Source organism: Candoia aspera, chromosome 2 (assembly GCF_035149785.1).
Source record: "Candoia aspera isolate rCanAsp1 chromosome 2, rCanAsp1.hap2, whole genome shotgun sequence".
NCBI lineage: Eukaryota > Metazoa > Chordata > Lepidosauria > Squamata > Boidae > Candoia > Candoia aspera.
The window spans coordinates 104202064-104228350 of record NC_086154.1 but is presented as its reverse complement, the minus strand read 5'-3'; the positions used below and the strand labels follow the sequence as shown (position 1 = coordinate 104228350).

Here is a 26287-nt window from a genome sequence, read left to right as displayed (position 1 = left end):
CGTGTACAGGTTGCACGGATGCCCCTCCCGCTTGATTTCGGACAGAGGTACACAATTTACCTCGCAATTTTGGCGGGCGTTTCTCAAGCTGTTAGGCACGAAACAAGCCCTGTCCACGGCTTGGCATCCTCAGACGGACGGGGCCACTGAGGCGCTTAACTCGACTCTAGAACAGTACCTTCGAGCTTTTGTGAATTACCAGCAGGACAATTGGGTAGACCTCCTACCATTTGCTGAAGTGGCTTACAATAATGCAGTGCATCAAAGCACTGGCCAAACCCCATTTCGGGTAGCCCTGGGTAAGGACTTTGTACCTATCTCTGATCTACCACAACCTCCGGCTGGTGTAGTCACTCCAGATGATTGGACAACACAACTGGCTGACTCCTGGCCAATGATTCAAAAGGCATTGGCAGATGCACAAGCAGACTATAAACTGTATGCTGATCGGAAGCGGGCCCCCCAACCGGCATTCCAAGTGGGGGACTCTGTGTACCTTTCAACGAAGTTTATCAAGTCATCCCAACCTTCAAAGAAACTTGCGCCTAAGTTTGTGGGTCCTTTCCCGATTATCGCTCAGATTAACCCTGTGACTTTTAAACTTGACTTGCCTCATAACCTTAAACGCTTACACCCTGTTTTTCATTGCAGCTTACTCAAACCGACTATTCCTTCTGACCGCTGGCATCGTCAACCTCCACCTCCCACCCCCATCATGATTGATGGTCAGCAACACTTCGAAGTTAAAGAAATTCTGGACTCTAGACGCCTTCGCAATTCTTTGCAATACTTAGTTCGTTGGAAACATTTCCCTCATCCTGAGTGGGTCGCTGCACCAGATGTAGCTTCCCCTGTTTTGGTGGCCCGCTTCCACTCTGCTTATCCCACAAAACCGGGTCCCTAAGTGTATTTTAGGAGGGCGGTATGTCATGTTCGCCGTTTCAATGTCTTTGATGCATCGTAACGTTTCGCATGTCATTAATTGGATGCGTGTTTCATCTTTCTCGGGAGGATGGGAACGTTTATCTTTTGGCTTTGCTTTGGAATGTATTTGTATTATCTACTGCGCTCAAGGTTACTTTCCCAGGCTAGCAACTCTGACGATTGCTAGCACCTGTGTCGGGCGGGGCTGTTACGAGGGAGGCGGGATACGTTTGCACCAAGGGTTTAAGTTTGTATTTGGCGCGCTTTTGCTCATTCTCAGCTTTCTTTGTATCTGTCTTTAGTACTCTAAATAAATCAGATTTCATTTAGCAGCCTCTTGTGAGTCTGAGTATTTGGGGCTAGGGCAACCATTACAGCATTGGTCAGTTTAATTATTTATGTATTTTCCCCAACATATAAATAAAACAGAGGTGGAGTGCTTAAGAATTTTATTTTTGGGGAATTTTGACATGAACTGACCTGATCAGTAATTACTAGGCTAATAACATGGATTAGAAAATAGTTACCTTTTAGTTTTGTGTCCTTTAATTTTACAATGCATTTCTCTGCTCAAAAAAGGTGATAAAGTTTCAGATACATGTTTTAGGATAAATGTATGTTTTGTGAGAACATAAACTAAAATATGTATTTAAATATATGTTTTTGTGCATTTAAAATGCATAGGCATATTTAAATATTCATAAACTTTCTTCCTATACGAAGATGGACACAGAAAAAATTCCTTGAAGCAGATTAATCCATTCATCTTTATAATAGGATGTTACTGTTATTTCAGGCTACTAAAAGTCCTGAAATAATTGTAAAATATAACTCTAACATATTAATTGTCCAGTGTCTGGATTGTAATTGGCATAGAATTGACACACATTCAAGTAATACCACTTTAAACGTAGTGGTGATATGAATCTGCATAGAATCGTCGTGGCTTGTTTTTATAGCGCAGGAGATGCCTTGTGTGGATACCTAAGTTCATCTTTTGTTTTTCTATTAATTTGATTTCTTCTTTCCCTTTCTTTACCACAACTCTCCAGTTTTCCACTTTACAAGCTCTGATGAAAATTAGTGGGTTTTTTTCTTTTCTTTTTCTTTTTTAATGCAGACATAATATTTACAACATGTTCAATAAAGTAAGAGGATAATTTCAGATAAAACAAACTTTTGTATGACCAATTACCATATTTTCTCTAGCACATTTTTTTGTTAAATTTTTAATTAACTTGTTTGTGTTTTCATTAAATTAGAATATTTCTTTGTTTCATAGGCCAGTGCTCTGTAAATACCGTGCTGCTCCAGGAAAGCATTTTCTTTGTTTGTCTACTTGTATGGCATTTCAATCATAGAGTGGTCCTAGGTGGCTTACACAGTGGGGTTAAAACATCAAGTAAATAACAGCTAAAAGCAAACCAAAACAGAAACACCAGAAGAGTACATAGTGCACATTGGGGAGGATAACAATGCATAACATATTCCATGTCAAACTCCTATCGGGGAGAGACCACTTTCTGTTACCCAGTGGCTTGGTGAAAGAGCGAGGTTTTTAAGAGCTCTTTGGAAGCTCAGTAGGATGAAAAACTATTTTTTCCCCAAAAAGATCACTACTCAAAGTCAACTGAATTTAAATATATATAAATTCTTGGAATTGCTTCCTGGCTGTATTTTTTAAAAATGTTTTCCCTATTTTCAGAGAATTCACTATAAATGCTTTAGAACATATCTTGCAATGAAGTTATAACAAAATGTCCCTGAAGAAAAAATGGACCTGTGCCATCTTGAGGAGTTTACCTTTATGCTTGGCTATCAAAATATTGTCATAATAAAACTTTTGAATGTTTCTGGGCAGAACAAATACATAAGTAGTACATTGTATACTGAATATTATATAAACAAAATTTGCAATTGTTTGTTCAACAACCACCATCTCTCAAGAATAATCAATGGTTATTTTAATGATGTAAAGCATTGTTTCTGGAGTTTTAATTACTCACACAGTGAGAGTTATGTTTTCCAGATTTGCTGGTGCAATACATTTCAGGACTTCAAAACCACGAGGAAATGATTCGCTGTGGTTTTTCACTAGCCTTGGGTGCCCTTCCGAAGTTCCTTCTAAAAGGCAAACTCCAGGAGGTGAGCTAGGATGCAGGCTAGAATGTTTAATAACAGTTTTCCAGTATTTTAAAAATATTTAAATGATACATGATTGCTTTGTTAAACATAAAATAATAGTGCCTTCAATGTGTGATTTCTGTAACCAAATTTATGCTACTTTTTCTTTGGTCTCCATTGGCAATTAAGACTAACGATGAAATCTCAACATCACCTCACTTTTACAGCTGAATGTCTGGAAGTCACTTATTTATTTATTAGATTTACTGTATATGGCCACCCAATTTGGGCAACTTACAATTTGAGGAAACATGAAAGCAAGGAATATAAACTAAACTAAACTAAACTAAACTTTCATAACATAAAATGCAACAGGATAAGTGAATAACATAAATAATAACAAGCAACCAAGGCTAACCAACACATATCTCATTCAAGGGTCTTACATTCTGTTCAGGCTCATTCCATGGTCTGGTCCAATGCTCAGAAAAAACAGGTTTTTAGGACCATGTGGAAGAAAAGATGGATCCAAACCTTGGGAAAAATCATGTTCCATGGGCAGGTGCTGCAACAAAGAAAACATGCCCCCTGGGTCCTACTAGAAGACATTGTGTTGTGGAAGGGATCCAAAGCATGAATACTCTGCTGGATCTCATGGGTTGAGCAGAGACAATTGGAGACAGGTGGTCTTGCAAGTAGCCAGTCCTGTGCCATGAAGGGCTTTACAGATTATAACCAGCACCTTGAATTATCCTGGAATGTTACAGGGAGCCAGTGCTATTTGTGAAGCAGTGACATTACATGGGCACACCGAGATCCATCCATAATTACTCATGCCACTGCGTTCTGGATCACTTGCAGCTTCCAGGTGGTTTTCAAGCCCAAATTGCAATAGTTGAGGAGTGTGTTTGTGTCTGTGTGAGAGGGAAAGGGAGAGAGAGAGAGAGAGGTTAGGACGTGAGTGATCATGTGTAGGGCTTCCTGCTCCAGAAATGGGCTCAACTGGCAGATGATTTGGGCAAAAGCTCCCCTGCCATGGCTGCCACCTGCTCTTCCAGCAAGAACTGAGAATCCAGGTTCAAGAACTGCTAGGGTGGATGTACTACCTCCATCCTGGTCCTGCCAAAAGTCATCTATAAGTGCAATCAGTACTATCTGAGTGCTGTGTCTCAGTCTGTAACCCAGCTGGAAGGGGATCCAGATAATCTGTTTTCATCCAGATCCCTTTGTTGCTACATAGCCACTCTCTAGACAATCTTTACTCTTGCGTATCCAGGAAAGATTTCTTGAGAAGGGGATTGATCACAGTTTCTTTAAGAACTGGAGGTGCTACTCTCTCCCTCAAAAGATGCTTAGAGTAGTCTTCACAGCCTTGTAGATATTCCTCTGGTTCCTCCCTCCTTAGGAGGCCTGGGTTACTCTAAACTATGCCACTGGATGGCTATCTGTGGATGTGAAAAAAGCAGAAAAATAATTATGTTTTGCCACTCTTATCACCATGAAGTAAGTCTTTAAGTCTTATCTGTGTTTGATCAGGTTTACTTCTTGTTTACTTTCAGTAGGACTCTAGGCATTTCTTATTTCTGGGGATGGCTGTCGGATTTACCGACAGAGAGGCTGCAAAGGTGCAATTTAATCCAAGGCCTTATCACCCCCACTTCCTGTTCCATGTCATGAGGGCCTCAGAGGAACCATGCATCAGAGCCTCAGGAATATCGCCAAATTCATGTTGAAACCCAACAAGGTTCATCAGGCATCTAGAGCAGACCAATCAAGTAATTCCTTCTTCCCTGCAGTGAAGGGTCATTGCAGAGAACTAGGGTTAACAGAAAGTGATCTGACCATGACAAAGGATTGACGGTTTTATCTCTTATCTTCCCTGACATACCACCCCCAACCCCTGTCCTTCCTCTCCCAAAACAAAGGGCCCAGGTTCACACTCCAAGATTTCAGTAATCTTTCCAGTTAATTGATCAGGTCTTTGGGATGCTTCTCCTTTAGTACTCAGCATTCCTAGACTCCAACAGTTAGTTGACCTTATATCTGTCACCTACTCCGTGTTCTACCTCTCAGTTCCACCACCCTCCACTGTTCTCACTGTGGATGCTAAATGCCCAGACTGTGACTATAAACCCAAGTGGTTTGGAAAAACTGGAGAGTCACTATCAAATCCCTGCCTTTCATCAGGAGGAGCCAAATAGTTACATCCCTGCAATACCAGCCCTCCAACACAGACAGCCAAAATCCATAATTTACACTGTTCAAAATGTCTTAAGTAGAGTCCTTTCTTATTCATTGAATTCACTAAATAGTACAGACTGAAGCAGTGGGAAGATACAAATGAGGCATATGCTGATCCTTCCAAGTTCAGGAGTAGCAAGTGTGAGGCAAGATGACAGTACTCTGTGAAGTAGGCCACATGACAGCTGCAGGATGTAGATTGGATTTTCCATAGGATCACTGGCCTGCTCCTGCTCCTGCTTCCACTGTTGCTCAGCACTATGTGGAGGCTGGGCAGTTGAGGGTCTGTGTCTCTTTTACTGCAAGGGCAGTCGCACAGGAGAAGCCACCACTGCCATTTAAGAAAAAAGAGAACTGCATAATCGCTTTGATTGGTAGAACTGCATAAATTACTCATATGTGGTGGATTGATTCAAGGGGTGTACAGATAGTGCAACTGAAATACTTTGGCCACATAATGAGAAAACAGGACACCCTGGAGAAGATGCTGATGCTAGGGAAAGTGGAGGGCAAAAGGAAGAGGGGCTGACCAAGGGCAAGGTGGATGGATGATATTCTAGAGGTGACGGACTCATCCCTGGGGGAGCTGGGGGTGTTGACGACTGACAGGAAGCTCTGGCGTGGGCTGGTCCATGAAGGCACGAAAGAGTCGGAAGCGACAGAATGAATAAACAACAACAACAACAGATAGTGCATCCTGATTTGAAACATACCAGATTTCATAGAAGTTGGGGGTATATGGGTTAAAAACATGGTGGCAGTGCTGACCATAGTGATGATTACTGTAATTTGGTGGTTTCAAGACAAAAACTGATGGATTTTTGAGAATACCAATGTTAAGTTTCAAATATATTAGTTACGTGCTTTTGCACATTAAAAAGGCTGTTTGTAAGGAATTATCATGCCATTTCTTGAATATAGTGCAGCTGATTGTCAGTGGTTGAGGTGGAAGTAATAAAACTTTTAAAAAATAGATTATATGGCCAAGACAACCAGCCAAAACAGATCACAAAATATTACTGTACAGTCACTCAGAAGGACAGGCTAGGCAGTCTAGCAAGGTGGGGCAAAACATGAGCAAGACTCTTTCAGGATCCTTTGAGAGAGGTAGCCAATGGGGCCTGATCACTAGGATCACTTTGATTCAAGGGCAGGCCTGCTGGATACTGAATACAGTAATCCTCCCTCGCTCTTTCCCTGAATATGTGTTTGAGTGTGTGTGTGTGTGTGTGTGTGTGTGCGCGCGTGCTTGTGCAAGTGCTCCTAAGCCATCTTTTGCAATCTGGAGCTGGAGCTTCAGGGAATCCAAACTTCATGGAGATGCAGAATTGAAATGGAGCAGGTTTGGGCTTGTCTTGTCACCCTGGTAAATGAAAATCAGCCTCGATATCTGGCTGAATCTAATGCACATCTCTATTAGAAACCACATGAAAAGTGCACTTTGTGTGTAATACGAAATTACTACATATTTACATTTCCTCCTTCTTGCATCTACCACTTTTCCTCTGTGACCCACTTAATTATAGCTGCTTCATCTCCATTGTTTTTACATAATATTTTATGAGAAACCTAATCAAGTGCAGGTATAATATTTGGGTTTTCTTTTATTCTTTGAGGTTTTAGACGCTTTGAAAAAAGTCACTTCGATTTCTGGAGGTGTGAGTTTTGCTGAATCCAGAAGAGATGGCCTAAAAGCTGTTGCAAAGTACGTAAACCTTTTTGTTTCACATATCCTTTTATTTTGGTGGTGAGTGTAGTTAAGAATATAAATAAGAATTGATATGAATTTATTTACATGAATAAATATATAAATGTATCTCCTGCCATGGTCTTTTTTTTGGTCAAACAAAACTTAATAAGAACATAACAATTGTAAAAATAATAGAAGAAACTGGAACATTGTTCTGTAAAAATATTGATCAGGCTTTGTGAAGCGATAATCTTTAAATGAGCAGGTCTCTACTACTTTGTTATAAATAAATAGGCTAAATAAATTGTATCTGAGTAATCTCTCCATTAGAAATATAGTGCTTTTGGTAGTGTAAATTGTAGAAATCCAAGAAAGATTAATTTCAAATAAAAATATAATTTTCATTATAATTTCAGCTCATTATCCAGACATTTCTTTTTCATTTATTTCTGAAAATATGAGCACTTAAAAGTTCATGTTGGTAATTCATTTCAAGTCATTCTTATGCTTACCATCTGTTTTAATATGCCAGGTAGCTGTCTTGCATAAGTCTCTGCCATAAACATGTGGGCTTTAAGCAGTTTCCCCAATTTAACTATGTAATTGACACAGTTTTTAAGGCATTAGAATATAAGAACACAAGATAGAATGTAACTGAAGTATGTTCTTGAACTCTCAGTAAAGTGTAAAATAATTTGTATAGACCAACAGTTCCTAAACTTTTTGCCATCACACCTCCCTTTCGTGTAATCTTAATGTACGCACCTCCCCTAAAAATCCAAACACCAAAATGAACACAAATGAACAATGAAAACAATACAATGAAATTTTGGGAAAGGTGAATTTATTGTAACAATGTACAACTAAAAGGTTCTTCACACCTCCCCTGGGTTCTGTCTTCACCTCCCCAAGGGAGGTACACCTCACAGTTGGGAAACCCTGGTACAGACTATGGAATGAATTCTGTAATGTGCAGAAGAGCCCTGTATCATAAAAGCAGGCCCCATAACATGATACATAAAGAATTGACAATGGAAATCAGGCATCTCAAACAAGCCATAAACTTCTTCAGTGGGATTTTTTCCAGCACTCCTTGCTTTGCTTCCAGTGACAACTTGTTAGCAGAAGGAATTGCTTATTGCTTTGTTAAATATCCACTGCAAATGGCAAGAGTATTTTATGTATTATAACTTCCAACCCATTAGAGATCATAAGACATAAGGGACTATGTCTTATGATCTCTAGGTAAGGTAAAGGTAAAGGTTTCCCTTGACATTAAGTCCAGTAGTGTCCGACTCTAGGGGGCGGTGCTCATCTCTGTTTCAAAGCTGAAGAGCCAGCGTTTGTCCATAGACACTTCCGTGGTCATGTGGCCGGCATGACTAAACGGAACGCTGTTACCTGCCCGCCGAAGCGGTACCTATTAATCTACTCACATTTGCATGTTTTCGAACTGCTAGGTTGGCAGGAGCTGGGACTAGCAACGGGAGCTCACCCCGTCACGCGGATTCGAACTGTCGACCTTCCGATTGGCAAGCTTAGCAGCTCAGCTGTTTAACCTGCAGCGCCACTGTGTCCCTAATGGGTCACCTTTTTATGTAAAACAGCTGACACGGTCTTAACAACTTGTCACTTAGGAGCAAGCTGAACTGTTCACAGAATGATTCTTCCTGGATTTCCAACTGAACTCTAGTCTTTCTTTGTATCATTAGGCATGAGAAAACCTTTGCTGGGAGAATATTAAAATCAGTTGAGTAGTATGTTCCCCCTGCCTTCCCCTCCCCAATCTATAGTTAATTCTACATAACAAGGATGTAATAGCAAAACCAATTATAGATACGTGTAGACTTGACTTTCCAATAACACAGACTTTTATAATATCAAGTATGATGCGTTACGTTCTCATTTTCAGTAATAGATGGTATTGAGGTATTTATTTATTTATTTATTGGGTTAAGCAGAGATTTGTTAATGAATAAATGTTATGTTCCTTAACATTGTATGGTTATATTAGTCATCTTTCTTCCTCCCTTCCTTCCTTCTTCCTTTAGAGTTTGCTTGACAGTAGGGGTGAATGGAGAAGGATCACCAAATGAATTTGTGTGTAAAAGTAATGTTACACAGATATACAACATATTGTTGGATGGTCTGAATGATTACACAACAGACAGCCGAGGTGATGTTGGAGCATGGTAAGATGTTTGGTCTTGATAAAGTCCAAAGCTTTGTTCTGTAATGCAAAGCAAAAATGATAGATTCAGAGGAAGGATCCAGTATATATACATATAAGAAAAAGTGATATTAGTTAAATTGAGGAGGGACATTGCATTATTGCAGCAATTTATGGAGGTATAATTGAGCTCTGTAAAAATAAAGACTGAGAGAAACTACAGATTTCAGAGCAATTGCTTAGCAGAATTTCTCTTGGGTCAGTATAAGGACTTCTGTTAAAGATATTGAATTAAAAATGTACATCTTACTAAGGCTGTTACTTACTTTTGAGGCTTTCTTCCATGGGTGAGAAATCTTCTGAACTTTTATCTTTAATTGTCACTCTTTTTAGTTTAATTCAAAATCTTATTTCAGTTTAATTCAAAATCTTCCTTAGTTTTATTTCACTCTGAAAGAACAGATTGGCTTCTCTGATATTCCATTATGATGGTGATTAAACAGCAGAGGGTGCAGTTGTATCAACAGTTGGAGTCTCCTCTTACATTGCTACCTCCTACAAACAACATTTTGCACACATTATTTTAAAGAGCAACTGATTTTCATTATCTCTGTTATCTACAAACCACAACGTTTTATTTTGACATAAATAAAAAACCTGAATGTGTAACCATTTATCCTCAATGCTCAACAAAAAGTTAATTTGTTTTGCATTAAAATTTGAATTTTCCTATTATTAAATTGCACAACTTTGCCTGGTTACACAAAACTAATAAAGGTCAGGCCTGGTCAGTGCTTTGATTGGAGGCTCCAGGGGCTGTAGGCTAGCTTGGAAAATCAAAATTATAACCTGAAAGAAAGCAGTGGCAAACCATTTGCTGTAGTGCTGCCAAGAAAACTACTTGGATGTGGCCATGAAATCACCAAACATTGAGCTCAGCTTGAAGGAGACCGTGGATTATTTTATTGTTAAGTTACAGAGAGCCAGAATTGTTAAATTAAGGAGTTTTAAAATGAAAGAAATAGGTTTTATACAGTGGAACTTTTCATTGTAGCACCACACACACACACACACAAACAGAAAATGTGTGTGTGTGTGTGTGTGTGTGAACAGTGTTTCTTTTAAATTGCTACATGCATCTTTAAGCCAGTCGATTAAAAAAAAAATTCAAACATATTTCATGCTTACATGCTAAAGAAATCTGCAAAAGAGTGGAGAAAGAATTTAGCATATAATCTGTAGCTTCAGAATGTAACCAAATTCAGAGATAGCATAGCATAAACATGCAATGAGTGATTGGAGACTTGATGGTGCTGGGAAATCCATACTTAGATTTCATTTTTTGTTTATTTTTTAAAGATATGTTTAGTTTTGGGGGCCCAAATCATATTAGGGCAATTGTAGCTTACTGCTGTCAGTGTTCCCTTCGGCTACTATTTGTCCAGAAAGGAAAAACCTACAAATAGTAGCTGTAGGTAGAGGGTAGTATTAACTAAGAATGTGGAGTTAGTAGGAGAGGAATATTTTCTACCTTGTCCCTTTCTAGAAAGTTATATTTAACTTTTGGGGGAAAATATAACTGAAATTCCAGTCAGAGATTCACAAATTTGTATCCATTTTTATTCTAGAATTTATGCTTAACCCTCAGGACTGAAATATTAAATTTGGATGTTTCAAAGTTAGCATTTCTGTTTATATGCTAAATGATGTGTTTTTTACCTCTGACCAAATAGTCAAACCCCATTAGCTCAAAACTTCATATTTAAGCTCCAAAACATTTGTAGCAGTCAGAATGCTAGGTGCTCAGAGGGTTGGAAGGGGAATTGAATGTGCGGATACTCTTGGGAAAATGCTTTTTAAGGTGTGCGTCTGCTCCGGTAAGCAAAAATGTCCAAAAGGAATAGGAATGTACATGAAGCTTTGATTTTTTTTTAAAGGATTCGTGGGAAAGCTAACAAACTGTATTTTCCATATGCAAACTTAACATTCCTTTTGACAGATTGTTTGCTGGGACTTGTTCAAATTCTGTCTACAGGTGTTAAATATAAAAAACTTAATAGTAAGATGCTGTCTGAGGGGGAAAAAAAGTGTTCTTTGATTAAAAGTGGCCTAATTGCTCTCTGTGTGGGTGTATGAGTGTGCACACGTGTGCATGCATGTGTAGGGAGATATAGACTTCCAGTAGGCTAATTCTTATTTACATATTCATCCATTATTTTAAACTTTCCATTGGAAAAGTAAAAAAAATACGTAACATATTTTACTGTGTTGTGATACAGATAGATTTCTTGGGAATGAGCTATAAAACTGCCAGTGTAACAGCAGTTCAAATAATGTGTTCACTAGATCATTTTGCAGAAAAATGCATGCAATCACTATTCAAATGCACCTTCTTCTGTTCTGCAGTACATACTTCTGAGTGCACTCTTGCTGTCTTTTCTGTGTCTTTCATTATATGGAATAATCCATTTTGACTGTTCTCACTGGTACTTAAAACAGATTAGAATTATATTTAAATAGCCACTGAATGCCCAGAAGTAAAACCATCTAATACCAGAGTTTAGCTTGATTATGTGAATCCATAGGAGGTTAATCTGCATGAAGAAGCAACCAAATCCTCACCTAGATTGTCTGAGCCCTTGAGAAGGATTTCTTCTGAAGAAGATGCCTTCTCTTATTTGATTTGGACAAGCAAGGGGACCTTTTCAGATTTGCTCAAAGGTGTACTTTTGCTATTGATGGATAATTTCACTGCAGAAAAATAGCATGAGGAGAAGGACTGATGCTATACATGCATATGTGTTACATATATATAAAACACACACATACATATATGTGTGCATGTGTGTGTTATATATATGTTATAAATATGTTTTATGCATGTATATATAAATAAAAGATATAGATATTTTATATATAGAGAGAGAGACAGAGAGAGAGAGAGCACGCACATGCACATACATAGGTGCTGGGCTAGAAGCCAGGAGTCTGTGTGAGTTCTAGTCCCACCTCAGGCCTGAAAGCCGGCTGGGTGACCTTGGACCAGTCACTCTCTCAGCCCAACCCACCTCACAGGGCTGCTGTTGTGGGCAAAATAGGAGGAGGAAGGAGTATTAGGTATGTTCGCCACCTTGAGTTATTTATTAGAAAAAATAATAAAGGTGGGATTAAAAATAAATAAATCCTGCAGCTGTGACTTTTCCTAGTTAATGAAAATTTGGCTACTATTATACCTGGGAACATTTTGGACAGCCTGCAATAATTGTTGTTGGAATACTTTAACACCTGTCTTTTGATAGGAAGGATATACAGAGATTGTATTAATTCAGTTGTTTGCATGCACTGATCTCTTGTTTGGGCTATTGATCATTTCCCATAAATAGCATAAACCCAAGAATATGTGAAAAATACTCTTTCCCATTTGAGGATATCTAGGTTTTGAATGTACAAATGAGATTGGTTCGCAGATGCATCATTAACTTAACAGAGTGAGTGTGTATCCATTTGAAAGAATAGAGTATGGATGAAGCAGGGTCATCTAAAGATAACTGATTGGTCTCTGACTCCTTCCTAACATTGCAACAATATAGATGTTCCTCTGTTGAAATTTGAAAAAAAAAACAACCTAAAAAATGATTCAACTAGGACAGTTCATGCTTTGACAACTATTGGGAAGAAGTGCTTTGGACCTTGCTTGAACATAGCACATCTCTGCTATTCATTAGAAGAGCTCAGTCTTTTTTCAGATTTCATGAAAGTCTGAAAAAAGGACACGACAGCCTTACATATTATCAGGAAAGTGTTGCACTTGTGCAAGGTCCAAAGTGTTTCCTTTGAATCATTTTTGAACCATTATACAGTCCTATAGCCCTATCCATAAGGGCCACCAAGTTCGCAGAATGGATAAATATATATTTTGCACTTTCAACCTAAATTTATATTCTTGGGATAGCTAATAAAGCATTAAGAAATTTCAGAAGTGCAGTGCAAATGATAAAAAAGCATACAAATTAATGTAAGAACTAGATCTATAATAATTTGTTCAAACAGATAACATTTGACAAAAATAAAAATGCTGGCATTCCCAATTTTAGAAGCTTGGGAAACAAAATCCTTTTCCCAGTTGGCTGGACATAGTTACAAGTGTACCAACTAAGTGTTCTAGGAATGGGAATCTAGTATTTAAAAACACTGGTCATACTTCAGATGGTAGGAACACCTAGAGAAAAGCTCAGGTTATGTAGGGCTATGATATCTGATCCTTTACTTGCAGGAACAAAATTGTGGCAAGAAAACACTTGTTGGTGCTCTATTTCGTTAGTGCTCTTATAAGAAGGGGCAGCTGGAAAGAGCTTGCTTTGTTTTTCCTTGCCAGGAACAACTCTGCTCCAGTGGACATAAGGATATCATATCTGGACTGCAAACATCTGGATGACTACTAGATGTCAGTGGTGTGTTAGACTTTTCTTTATCTTTTTTCCATCTAGTGGTTGTCTGAATGTTGCAGCCCACATATGGTAGTCCTAATTACTCCATATCTAAAATGGCAGAAGGCAGTACATTCTGATTCCATATGTCATTGACAGTTATGGTCCATGTTCCTCCCATCAGTTGTTCAAAGGAACAAGTGCCACAAACTGATATTTCAGTGAGCATTTCACAGGAAGATAGAATCATCCCAGATTTAACTGCATGTAAATGCCGGCATATTGTTTCGGTCCTTAATTAACTGTTCTCTTTTCCCTCCATTCCTTATTCTTTCTGTCTTGTCATGTAGATTGTGAGCTGATGGCAGAGCCTGTCTCTCTCTTTTAAACTACTGTTTCCTACTTGTCTGAAAAGCAAAATAAAAATAACTAAGTAAAGACCTGATCACAGATTTACTACGTTTAGTTACATTAAACTTACATATTTATTAAAAAATAGTAGAGTGATTTTTAGAACAGGTGAGATGTGATTTCTGTGTGCTGGCCCTGTTACTGCAGACTAGCACAAAGTTTTACTCTAGCTCTACAAAGGTCTAATCCAGTGTGGTTAAATCTGCCAAAAAGTCTTTGTCCAGGAGGAGTTGTGGCAAGTACATCAGCCCTACACAATAGGGCAAATGCTGCAGGAGGCACGATGGTGAAGCAGCATCACCACATAGGTGGACTTGAAATTCTTGCTGTGTCTTTTGGAGGTTGGGATGAAAATACTTCATGCACCTATTTGGGGAATCATTTTTTTTTTAAAAAGCAAAACATAACAGCACCAGAAATTGGTGATGTGAGCACCAAATGTCAGGGGTGCTTCGGAAGTTCTAGAGAAATTAAAACAAAAAAATGGAGCTGGCTGTATTTTGTGTCTTTGAAATGCCATAATTAATAAAGGTGACTAACAGCAGTCAAGATTGTACGCTTGAACTTTAAGGTTGGGGTAAGCAATATTCTAGGACCTGGGAATCTCATTGGACAGTTGCACCAGGTAGTGCACATTAGTGTGAATCCCTACCTTCTCCTCTAAACAAGAAATCAGCAGTTTTCCTGTGATCATAGCATTCTACTGATTGGAAAGCAACTTGAGTTCTCATGCCTCTGTTTTAACACTGTCTTTCTTGCTTTCTGGCTTATTTTTAGTCTCCATATCTTATCTGCCTTTCATTAGTGTGTATGTGTGTGTGTGTATACACACACACACATATGTACACATACACAGACATGTGCATACATACATATACATATATAAGTTCTTTGAAAGTTGGTCCCTGGAATTAGAATAAATTGGGTGAGCATTAATAGAAATATAGCGGGGAGGATGTTCTCTAAAGGTTTGGCTGCAGAATTTGTATGCCTGATTGACTGTGGTCTGCTTTGCTTCAGCCCCTCTACTTCCCCAAACAAAAACATCTTGGAGCCATTACTTAAGTATGTGCATGACGTACACACTAAAGCATTTTATTCTGATCACAGAAGCATTGTGGATTTATAAATTTATATGAAGCTTGCTAGAAATTAACATTAGCAAATTACGTCTGTGGATGCTTACTTCAACAGGGTGAGAGAAGCTGCTATGACGAGTTTGATGGAAATAACCCTGTTGTTAACAAGGACTGAGCCAACCTTAATTGATGCAAATATGTATGTACTTCGCAAACATTCTATGTCAGCCTTCTGTATGGTTAAGTAATCAGCCTTTTCTAGAAAAGACTTCTGCAAGAGTCACTCCTACTAATTGCCATCAGTTGCTCCCATCACTACTGTTAATGAAAGATTTAAGCAGATCCTGTCTTGCTTCTGTCTGAGCTCAAGGAGTGCAGATTGTAACTTCTCAGAGGTCAAACTGGGAAGCAGTAACTGCCCAGTTACCCATTTAAGTTTGGGTCTTCCTATTCCAAATCTTACCAAATACAACTACTAAGAGACCTGCGATCCAACCGTCCTACTGGGTTGCTCCTCAGCCTTGTGGCAAAATAAGGATACTGCTTTTTTATGGCTGTTGTTTCTTTCTGGAAAGAATTCTTAGCAGGAGTGTGAAATACAAGGGGAGAGGCATTTGTGGGAGGAGAGTTATTCAGGGCAAGGCAAGAAACTCTCAATGGATGATTTGGGTTTTTCTTTTAAATGGTGTTTTAACTTTCAGTTCCAAGCAGATTATGTGCTCTGTGGCTCAACAGTCAGCTGAAAAAATTGACCGATTTCGAGCTCATGCAGGATCTGTGTTCCTCACACTTCTTTACTATGATAACCCTCCAGTCCCACATATACCCCATCGGGAAGACTTGGAGAGGATATTTCCAAGGTAACCAATCTTGAATGGATAAGAAACCTTTGGCCATACATGTGAAAAGAAATCCATCTATTTAACTTGTGGTTAACCACAAATGTTTGTAAGAGTAGACTGAAGCCTGTTCTGAAAAGATGAACTACCTCAAGGGGGTGTGGTCAGAAGCAGTGACACTAGCATTTAAATCTTTCTCCACTGCTCTTCTGCTGTTCCACATCCCTCCCCAGCCCCCTCCAAGGGAAGGGCTTAAAACGCTCATTTGTATGAGGCATGGCATTCAGACTTCAGTAGAGCTGCCCCATCCAGATTATTTTGCAACTCAAAGCGTGATTTGCCTTGTACTGTAGCAAAAACCATCAATATATTAATTTCAGTTATACATTTAAAGATAGTGAAGTCCTAGAATATTGTGCACTTTGAAATACATTTATTCTATTGAATGGCAAAAATAGTTTCTTAATTTTATCCAAGACTTTCAGTGCTGATTTAAGTTAAGACTAAAAAAGAACCATAACAAATAGGTATGTTGTGTGACCTACTTTCTTTTGTGCTTGTTTCAATGTTTTTCACAGGTCAGAGGCAGTGACTTTCAACTGGAATGCTCCATCACAGGCCTTCCCCAGAGTCACACAGCTTTTGGGATTAGCGTCCTATTGCTACCACGTTCTGACAGGTCTGACTGTATCAATTGGTGGCTTAACTGAATCAACAGTAAGTGAATAAAAACTTACTTGTTTGAAACAGCTTTATCACTATACACACAGAAGGAATATTTAAAAAATATTAATATAATTGGCTCCCAATTTCTGGAAGCAAGTTGATGATTAGGAATACAGGTCTATTAATGCAAGTATGAATATGCAGGATGTAGTAATCTATTATGATTTCATATGCTTGAAGTGGTTCTTACCACTTTGCTTACAGACCTGTTTTTCGTCCTGAAGTGCTGCACAGTTCAGTACTAATAGGAGAAACTTTAAACCATTTGGAACACACACACACGCACACACACACACTCTGTACCTGCGTCTGAAGCCTGTATCACTTTTCCTGAAAAATAAATCCACACTAATATGGGGCTTTTACAAATTGTGAGGAAAAGACTGGCTTTGTCTTATTTTTCTCATAAAACATATTCAGCAGGGTTTCATGACTTGAAGATTCTCTCTTTCTATATAGAAGATAACAAGTGGCTTGTCTGTATTCCAGCTTCATTTCTGTTGTATTTTTTTTCAACAGAACATTGTTTAAAAGTTGTCACTTTGTTTCTCATAATTTGTTGCCTCTGTCTCTGAACTTGAAATTAAAAGATTTTATTTCTTTGGCACCTTTTCATTTGATTTATGACAGCTAAAATAAAGGAAATTAATGATATTCAGGAAATGGTATTCTGCACAACATAGATCTGTTTGAGGCTGTACTGTGTCTGGTGCTGGAATTGTTTTCGGTTGCTTAGGCTTGGTACTTAGACATCTTACAGCATGCTACTGGTATCTGCTCATCTTGTAGGTAATTAAGGTATGGGATTTTGTATTTCAGTTTTTTAAAAAAAAATATTGTTAATGCCTTGAATGCTAGGTTAGATCCATATGTGGAAAATCTCCATTTTTGTCAGCATAGAATTCTCTTAACCATTGCATCGATTTAGTCCTGCTTCCCCAATATTGTCTTCTTGCTCATATTTAATCCATGCAAAATTCCTTTCCTTTGAATTGCTGCAGAGGTTCAGGGCCATGACTTAAAATATTATGCAAGAGTCCTTATATTTGATTCTGGTTCTTTTCACAACAAGCTAGAACACCATTCTACCAACACCGTATGTGTATTATACTTTCACAGTTTTGGAAAGTTAAGAACAGCTAGCAAATGATTCCAAACCCATTGTTTATTGTGACTGATGAATTGTATTCAATTTTGTGTTACTTAAAAAATTGGATTAAAAAATCAAATATCTAAAGTGATCAAGCTTTAATAGCCTTAAATATCAAGACTTATGCTGCTCAAGTTTTGGTAGACAGAAAAATAACCCTGAGGTGTTTGAGGAGGTCTAGCAGGGGGTCTTTCCCACATTTTTCTACTGGATTTCTAAAATGTGCTATACCTCAAAATGTGTTTTGAGAAGTAGAAACAATGTGATTCATTGTAGTCTGCTTGCTTATTGTTGGTCTGCCAGTTTAAGAGAAATGCGTTGTGTTCTGCTGTCAAAGATACTCTCTTGAATCTTTGGATTTTTGTGGAAATCCCTAAAATATTTTTCAGAAGCTTATTTGGGGTGAAGGCAACAAATGTGCAAATTGTGTATCATTAGAGAAATGCTAGTGTGCCTCAAGATACAAATTAATGTCCAAACTGTATATCATTAAATGTATTACCTTGTGACCCCACGATACCCACCTGCGTACTGAGCATCTCACCAAGTGCTGGCTTTCCTCCCCCTTCTCTCTTGTGAGGCCATGCAGTTCTGTCCTGTCTGGGTAGCAATTTAGATGAAATCACCTCTCGTAGCACAAAGTGCTTCTCAGGACTTAAACAATATTTTTATATCAAACAAACCATAACATATCTATGCTAAGAATGTGGTATACAATTAAGGGGGAAAAACAGGAAAAAAGGAGGGAGGCATCCTGAGGACAGCCTTGCTGCAAGGCGAGAGAGGCATGCTAGGTACCCCACACCATCTGATGGCTCTGTCTCATCTCCCCCTGGAATTCTTGTGGAGGGGCCTGAATGTCGCTGTTCTAGAAGAGTTTGAATGGGAGTCATGGCCGGGGAGAAAAAATGGGGTGTGAAATGTCTCCCCGTCCAAGAGCACCTCAGTTACCACACAGATATGGAAACAAGAGGAAGTTGGCCTGTTCCCCTAAGATAGGCTTCAGTCTAAAGCAGGCTGGTCCAACCCGCGGCCCACAGGCCGCATGCAGCCCTGAACAGCTAGTAAGGCGGCCCCAAGGATGAAGCCCACAAAGAGTAAAATTAGAATTAAAATTTCTGGCGAGCACCTTGAGAACTCACTGAGAATTGCAACCACTTTCATCATCGATGCATTAGGTTCACAAGAACAAGGTCAAATATCCCACTAGTGTTATGTTGCCCTCCTTTTTAAAAAAATTTACAATGAAAAATATAAAAAAATAAATGAAGTTTTATTACTTATATACATTAATTATATTATATAGTTTATGTGTGGCCCAAGACAATTCCTCTTCACTCAGTGTGGCCCAGGGAAGCCAAAAGGTTGGACACCCATGGTCTAAAGAGTGAAAACTTTCTCTTCTAAATGATCCACTTTTCATTCCTTGCACCATGAAAGCAGAATGTCTGCAGCAAAAAGAAGTTTGAATCAATGAAGTGGGGGAAAGCCAACTGTGAGCTAGTAACAGCACATGCACTTCAGATATTCCCACTCTTGGCAGCGTGCCTCCCCAACACCGCCTCTTTCCCAGCAGATAGGAGACGGATAGAAATATGAAGTGCTCCCACTTACAACCCATTGCGGTGGTAAATGAAGCTGACTGAGAGCAGGCTCATGGGTCTGATGGAGCCAACAGCCAGCACCCTCCCACATTCTCAGAGCAGTGGTGAGGGATGTAGGCCAGACGTCTCAGGGGAGGTTTCTAACCTCTTGGCTTGGACAGCTCCTGTCTGTGGAAGCAGAGGTGGCAAGCTCAAATTCTCCAGGGATGGGGGGGTGGGGGTGGGGGTGGGGGGTGGAAGACCTTTCTTTCAGAAGCCTGCCATATGCTGCTGTCAAAAGCATATCAGAATTGTGCAATTAAGAGGAAGAAGCTAATTCAGCAAAAATGCTGTTTTTTATGGGAACCAAAATTAGTTTTCCTGTCAGAATTTCCCACTATGTTTTTCTCAGGCGAGCTAATAAATTTTAGGTTAATAAATAAGCTTGATTCTGCTGACTGCCATTTTGGAGCCTAGCTATGTGACTGGCTGGCTTTGTAAAGTTGCAGAGCTGTGAGTTCAAATTCTTTCCTCTCAAATTTTAATTTATTTTTTATTATTATAGTTACTGCTTTTATGCTGCATATTGTTTAATTTAAGCCTTTGAATCAGTGTTGACTCCTGGCGACTGCCTGAACTAGTTCTTGAAGTTTTCTTGGCAAGATTTTTTGGAAGTGGTTTGCCATTGCCTTTTTCTTAGGGCAGAGAGAGAGTGACTGGCCCAAGGTCACCCAACTGGTTTTGTGCCTAACACAGGACTAGAATTCACAGTCTCCCAGTTTCTAGCCTGGTGCCTTAAGCTGTATACCAAACTGGCTCTCTCTTTATTGTTTATTTTTTAATCTTAAATATTTGTTTGTTATTTCCGTATTTCTTTAGAATTAGAGCTGCCTAGGTTTGTAATGTCAGTTTGTAATTTTATATATTTTAATTAATTGATACTCCTTTAGTAAGTCTTAACTAAGACTTAAGTAATAATTAAGTCTGCACTTAGTTTTTAAGCACAATGTAAATTATTATTCTTGTTGTTATTTCAATCCAACCTTGAATCTCAGGTTTGGCATCAGTAATCTCCTGATTCTTTGGGGTCCTTTTCCCCCATCTTATGCAAACTTTATAATGATATCGATATCAGTAAAACCATTATGCCTCTACAGAATAATTAACATTCCATATACCTTCATGGCTCATGGATTCATTGCCAACAAGAAAAAAATTTTTTTCTAGCCCATCCAATACCTTTTTTCTTGTTTTAGGTGTGGAAATTAGATGTAATCTAACTAACATCATTCAGCTAAGTCATTTTTCCCCTTTCCAGCAATTAGTCAAGCTTCTGGGTATGACAAGATCTTGCCAATTCTTACTTTTTATAGAATAGTCTACCTCCTTCAGTCCAGGTTGCATTCTGTCTTCCTTTCTGTAGTCAGCTGTTTTACAAATCTGGAAGGTGGAGGCTAAACCATTTTGCTTGCCAGCAAGGATGAGCCTGAAGTAATCCAAGTTTTCTAGGCAGTTTCTTTATTCAGTTGGGGAGCTGATCCTCAAAACAGATCTGGTCTTATTGGAAGAAGTACAGAATATCAATTAACTGGAATTTCAGTCAAATCAAGATGACATTGAGAGGTAATATGCCCTTTAAAATAAGATTGCTTTATTAATAGCCAGGTTGCAACTAAGTGTGCCTCTGCAAAGAGGCATCAAAATTATCTGAATAGTAATCTTTTTATCTTCTGGACATTATGGTGAAATCTTATTTCAGAAGCTGTATCAGGCAGAAGGTGGGCCAGATGCACTGGTAGTTAGAATACTAAGTAAACATGTACTTTGTACATATAAAGAAAACAGCCAGTTACCTCATCTCACAATTGGGGGGGGGGGTTCTTAGATCAAACTCTATTCTATTTGTGTTTCTATATTCCCTTTTAGAAGGAGATACTCTTGGTAGGACCAAGAGGTTGCTTGAATCTAGAGATCCAGCTTGGAAATTGAAAAAAGCTTCCTAAATCTGGATTTTGTTACATTTAAGAAAAGGCTCTGCATTTGGGAAGTATACAATTTTTCATGAAAGATATCTTCCCATTGTGTTCAAAAAGGATGTATCTGAATAGAGAGGTAGATTGGCCATGTATTGTAATCTTTGCAGGATTACATGAGTTTAGGTTACCATTCTAACTCCCCAGAGCTCCAGATAGGAGCACAAAGTAACTTCCCCAGTTAGCCTTCGCAACCTGTTTTTTAAGAAGTAACTTTTCGCTCCTAACCTACAGTTATCTGTTTTTTAAACTTGTTACAATAGAGAATATTTTTTATGCCATGCTCTTGGCTAGATATGATTCAGATTAGAGTTCCTTAATCTTTTCATCAGATACATATTTCTTCACTTAAGTGTGTTTCCAGGTTCAGATCCAGTCATTTCTTCCTAGTTTAATTCCTCTTTACTTCACAGGGGGTGCCCCTCCCTTCACTTTATTCAACTAATTCTCAGCAAAAATGTGACATTGGCAGCATGAATACAGAGCATGTAAGGTATTTTGAAGGAATGTTAGAAGTTATTTGTCAGAAGTTCTCTTGACTCTTCAGCAGAAGTCTCTGGACACTAAGATTCTGCAACCACCTTTTCTAGATGGTGGAACACAGAATGGTTTATTCAGTTCTGGTAATGAATACGTAGAGACGCCCTTCCACTTTACTTCACTGCATATAGTGATTCTGTCTAGCAATCTACCAAGAATGGCAAAGAAATTATTTCTGGAATTCCTCCCTCTGCTGTTCTGTTACACCCCAAGATAATTAATGCTCTCTGTGAGGTTTGCCATGAATTTCTATTATATTCTGCTTTATTTCTACATATATTTGTGTAAGACTCCAACAACTCCAAACTAAGTATTAAGAGCAGTATGAGGGCTATTACCATCACTGACCTTGGGGTGAGGGCGGGGGGAGGGCCTGGCAGATCCTCCCAAGAGTAGGATAATTCTTCCTTCTCTCTCTTTCTCTCTTTGTTACTTGTCCATAATTTATTTATTGCTTGATTTATTAAATGTATATATTTGTTTAGTTCTAATTTCCAGTAGTTAGATCCACCTGTTCTAAAATATTGTTTTGTATTGGGTTGGACAGCAGTCTCGTGTGTCAGGTCTGATCTGGGGATCAACATAGCTCATCCCCTGGAGAGTCAAATGAAAATTTGAACCTTGTATATTCACCCTAGGAAGCAGTACCATCCTGAGATAAAGAACATCCTCTGTAATACTCAGAGAATAGAAATTCACAGCAGCTTAATTTCTGGTTCCTTTTATCCATTTAGCATAGACTTTTTATTCCTTTAGTGAAATAGTGAGGTGAGATTAAATGTTAAGGTACCAGGCACAAAGCGAAGCTTTAACCTTTGCAACCTAAAAATTGCTTTCAAACATTGATGCTCTTGCATAGGCCAGGGTCTTTTTTTAATTGGGAATTTTCTTCACAGGTGCGGTGCTCATCCCAAAGTCTGTTCAATTATCTAAAGAATATTCAGAGTGACAGGGATGCAATGAGCAGCTTTTGTGAGACTTTGTTGAAGGTCTTTGAGGACAATCTGCTAAATGACAGGTAATTGTGCAATTTTGGTCAATTTGGGGGATAGGGTAGAAGTTAAAAATAGAAATGGAATAAATTACCTCCTAAAGACCTCCCACAACTATTCCAATCCTTAGATTCCCCAAAAGGGCCAGAAAAATTCAGCCCCATGCCCTCGATTGACATCAAATCACCAGATTTTGGAGGCAGAGTTGCAGTCCTCAGTCCCTCAAAACATGCCCGCATGTGAAATAGCCTTTGGTCAGATTTCTCATGGTGATTTTGGTACTCTTGTTCTGAATATTAGAGTTATATTTTCCATCTATGACTTTTAAGTTAGAAGCCACAGTTATTAAATCATCTTCCAAATTGGAAGAAGTCAAATTGGAAGTAATCAGTTCAATTAGATCTTGTAAGATAATTAGAAACAGAGTTAGAAGAATGGATTTTGAAAGTAGTGAATTGCAACTCCTCTCTTTCAAAAGCAATAAGAAAAGGAAGTATGCCTCTGGAATTTGGAATTTGAGAGATGACAAATATTATGTGTCCCAATTTCTCTTGAAGTCACCACACCTGCACAACCAGAAGGAACCAGTAGGGAATGGCAGTCAGCTATCAGGAGGGAAGGGACAAACAACAGAGTTATTAAAACCTAAAGGGCTAACAGAATTTAAAGAACATAGGGAAACAAATTAGGCAGACTTTTCAACTCTTGATGGCATTTGGAAGGTCTTCTCTTGGATTCTAAAAAAAAAAAATTGTAATGGCTCAAAATGGCTATCATGATAAATCACAAATCACTGATTTTATAGAAACTGGTATGGCTAAAAAGTAACTGATACAGATGCTAAATAAAGTGAATAGAGACTAACTCCTCATCTTCAGAGCCCTTTTTTGAATTTATAGTCATCTTGTTCATTCAGGATAACTTCCTGAATGACAAAATTTACTCGCTTTAGTCATCAATTTGTCTATCAAGGTCTGACTTTTCAAACAGACAGAAATCCTCTCTGATATAATTTCCCATCTCAGGTTGCCTCCAGACCTCCCTTATCTTCCATTAATAGCTTTTCAACAAAATTTAAAAGAGCAGATACTATAGTGAAAAATAGAGTTTCAGTTAACATTTACTTGGGTTAAAAAGAAGCTGTGATATCCAGTCAAGCTCATAATTGTTCAGAATTTTCCATACCACAACATTTCAATCAGATTGCATAAATTATAGTGATCTAAGTTGTGTCCCGTGTTCAATTTAACTGCCTCTAATTAGAGATACCTCCTAGATAATAATACTGTCCCTTCATGCCATTATCCTTCTCCGAAATCCGAATGCATGGTGTTTACATTTCCAACAGTAAAATGTGGATGGTGTGGGGGAGACTGCCTGCAAGAGAATTTAGACAGATGTACAAGAGTGATGCTTAGCTTCCACATACCTGCTTCTCCTTCCCTGAAAGTGCCTTTGCAATCCATTTCTACTTTCAGAACCCCGTTTGGGAAAGGAAATTAACAACTCCTCAGATTGGCCAAGTTAGTTAATAGTGAAAATTAAACATTCAATTTTCCTTAATACCTTGAAAAGAGGAGAGTGGTGTTGGGATCTCCATGTTTCTTTTCTAACATCTACATCTATGTACACACACACACACACCCAAACATTTTTGTTTGACGTGAGAAAGAGCATAGAATCAGAATTAGGAGGAGGCATTTAGGCCACTGAGTTCAACTCTGTCTTCAGTTCAGAAATCCAAATGAAAGCATCCCTGGTAAGTGGCCACATAGCCTCCACTTGAATCCGTATAATGAAGGGGAGCCCACCATTTCTCTAAGCAGGTGATTTCATGTTGAACTGCTCTTATTGTCAGGAGTTTTATTTTTCTCCTAACGTTCAGTCAACATTCCTGTAACTTCCTGTATCTTCTATTTTATATACTTCTTTCTGGAATAATAGCAAACACGTCTTGTCTATGTGACACCTTCTTAGATAGCTGAATTGTTTTTGTATCTCAGCCCACATCCTCCACTCATATGTTTTCAAGGTGAAACGTTCCCAGTTTCTAAAATCATTCTTTGTAAACCATAAAGGCATTGGGAATTTATGCTAGTGGACTACATGTGTTTGGCATCTTGCTTACTCACAATATAAAATGTCAAATTAACTCTTGATCATCCCAAGATTGATTGGCCTCAGATTAGGTTTAATCATCTGACGTTAGGGTAAGTATATAAAGTGTTTATTATATGTGAGCTGTGTCAATGTGAGGTATGTCAGACATGGTATTCTGTGCTTTCCTCATTAGGGTATCCATACCACTGCTGAAGATGCTGGATCAGATATTGGCCAATGGGTGCTTTGATGTATTTGTAGCTGAAGAAAAGTAAGTGGCAAATTAATAGATGTATCCTTCTCCTTCAAAATTGCTGGAGAATCTTCAAAGAGCAATGTTCCATTCTCCCTAATTTATACTAACAGGGAAAATTAGAACCCAGATTATTTTTACTGTATCTTAACAAAAGGACTTATTTATTATCCCGCCATTATTTTTACAAATAACTCAAGGCGGGGAACATACCTAATACTCCTTCCTCCTCCTGTTTTCCCTACAACAACAACCCTGTGAGGTGAATTGGGCTGAGAGAGAGTGACTGGCTCAAGGTCACCCAGCCGGCTTTCATGCCTAAGGCAGAACTAAAACTCTCAGTCTCCTGGTTTCTAGCCCAGAACCTTCACCACTAGACCACTAAACTGGCTCTAGTAGGATTATTGGAAAAGTATTTTGTTTTGAAAAGTTCATTGCTCATACTGAAAGCTGAGTTATGAACCTTGTGATCCCCAGGAGAAAAAGACTATCCCTCTTTGTTGAGTAGGTGAGCACATTTCCAACCAAAACGCTGAGTTCCTTCAAGAAAACTAAGGAGGTGATCAATAAGAGGAGAGTTTCAGCATGAATTAGGTCAAGCCACAGACGTCTTATCTTTCTTAAGAGCCCATTTAAGTCACTTTGTAGTGAAGTTCTACATTCCCTTGTCAATCTAAGTTATTGATGGGCATTTGCTAAAACTCATTTTGATACCTTACCTTCAATGGTTCTGGAGGACAGGTATAACAGTATACCAACCACTCAAGAGACTCTGCTTATATGTCCTAGGTAGAATCAGTTAAACAGGTTATATAGAAGTTTTAGCCATTATTTAGCAAAATGCCAGGACAGATTTTATATTTCTTATCTGCTGTGTGATAAAAACCTAAAAGTAACATATATAGCTCCAAAATTTTGTTATATAGCAACAATGGTTCACAGTAATATATTCTCTAAGAGAGCAGAATTGATGTAGATGAGATATATTATACATTGAAGCCAATC

The 26287-nt window shown here is 38.5% G+C and overlaps 1 protein-coding gene across 1 annotated transcript in view; it reads left to right on the top strand.

Moving 5' to 3' along the window:
• The window catches only part of TBCD (tubulin folding cofactor D), a 169330-nt gene that overhangs the window by 133420 nt on the left and 9623 nt on the right, over positions 1–26287 (top strand). Inside the window, exons 28-35 of the mRNA XM_063292673.1 lie at positions 2954–3069; positions 6906–6994; positions 9031–9171; positions 15182–15265; positions 15768–15926; positions 16484–16622; positions 22834–22955; positions 25223–25300. Of these exons, the coding sequence (XP_063148743.1) occupies positions 2954–3069; positions 6906–6994; positions 9031–9171; positions 15182–15265; positions 15768–15926; positions 16484–16622; positions 22834–22955; positions 25223–25300 (928 nt within the window). The remainder of the gene's footprint in view (positions 1–2953; positions 3070–6905; positions 6995–9030; positions 9172–15181; positions 15266–15767; positions 15927–16483; positions 16623–22833; positions 22956–25222; positions 25301–26287) is intronic.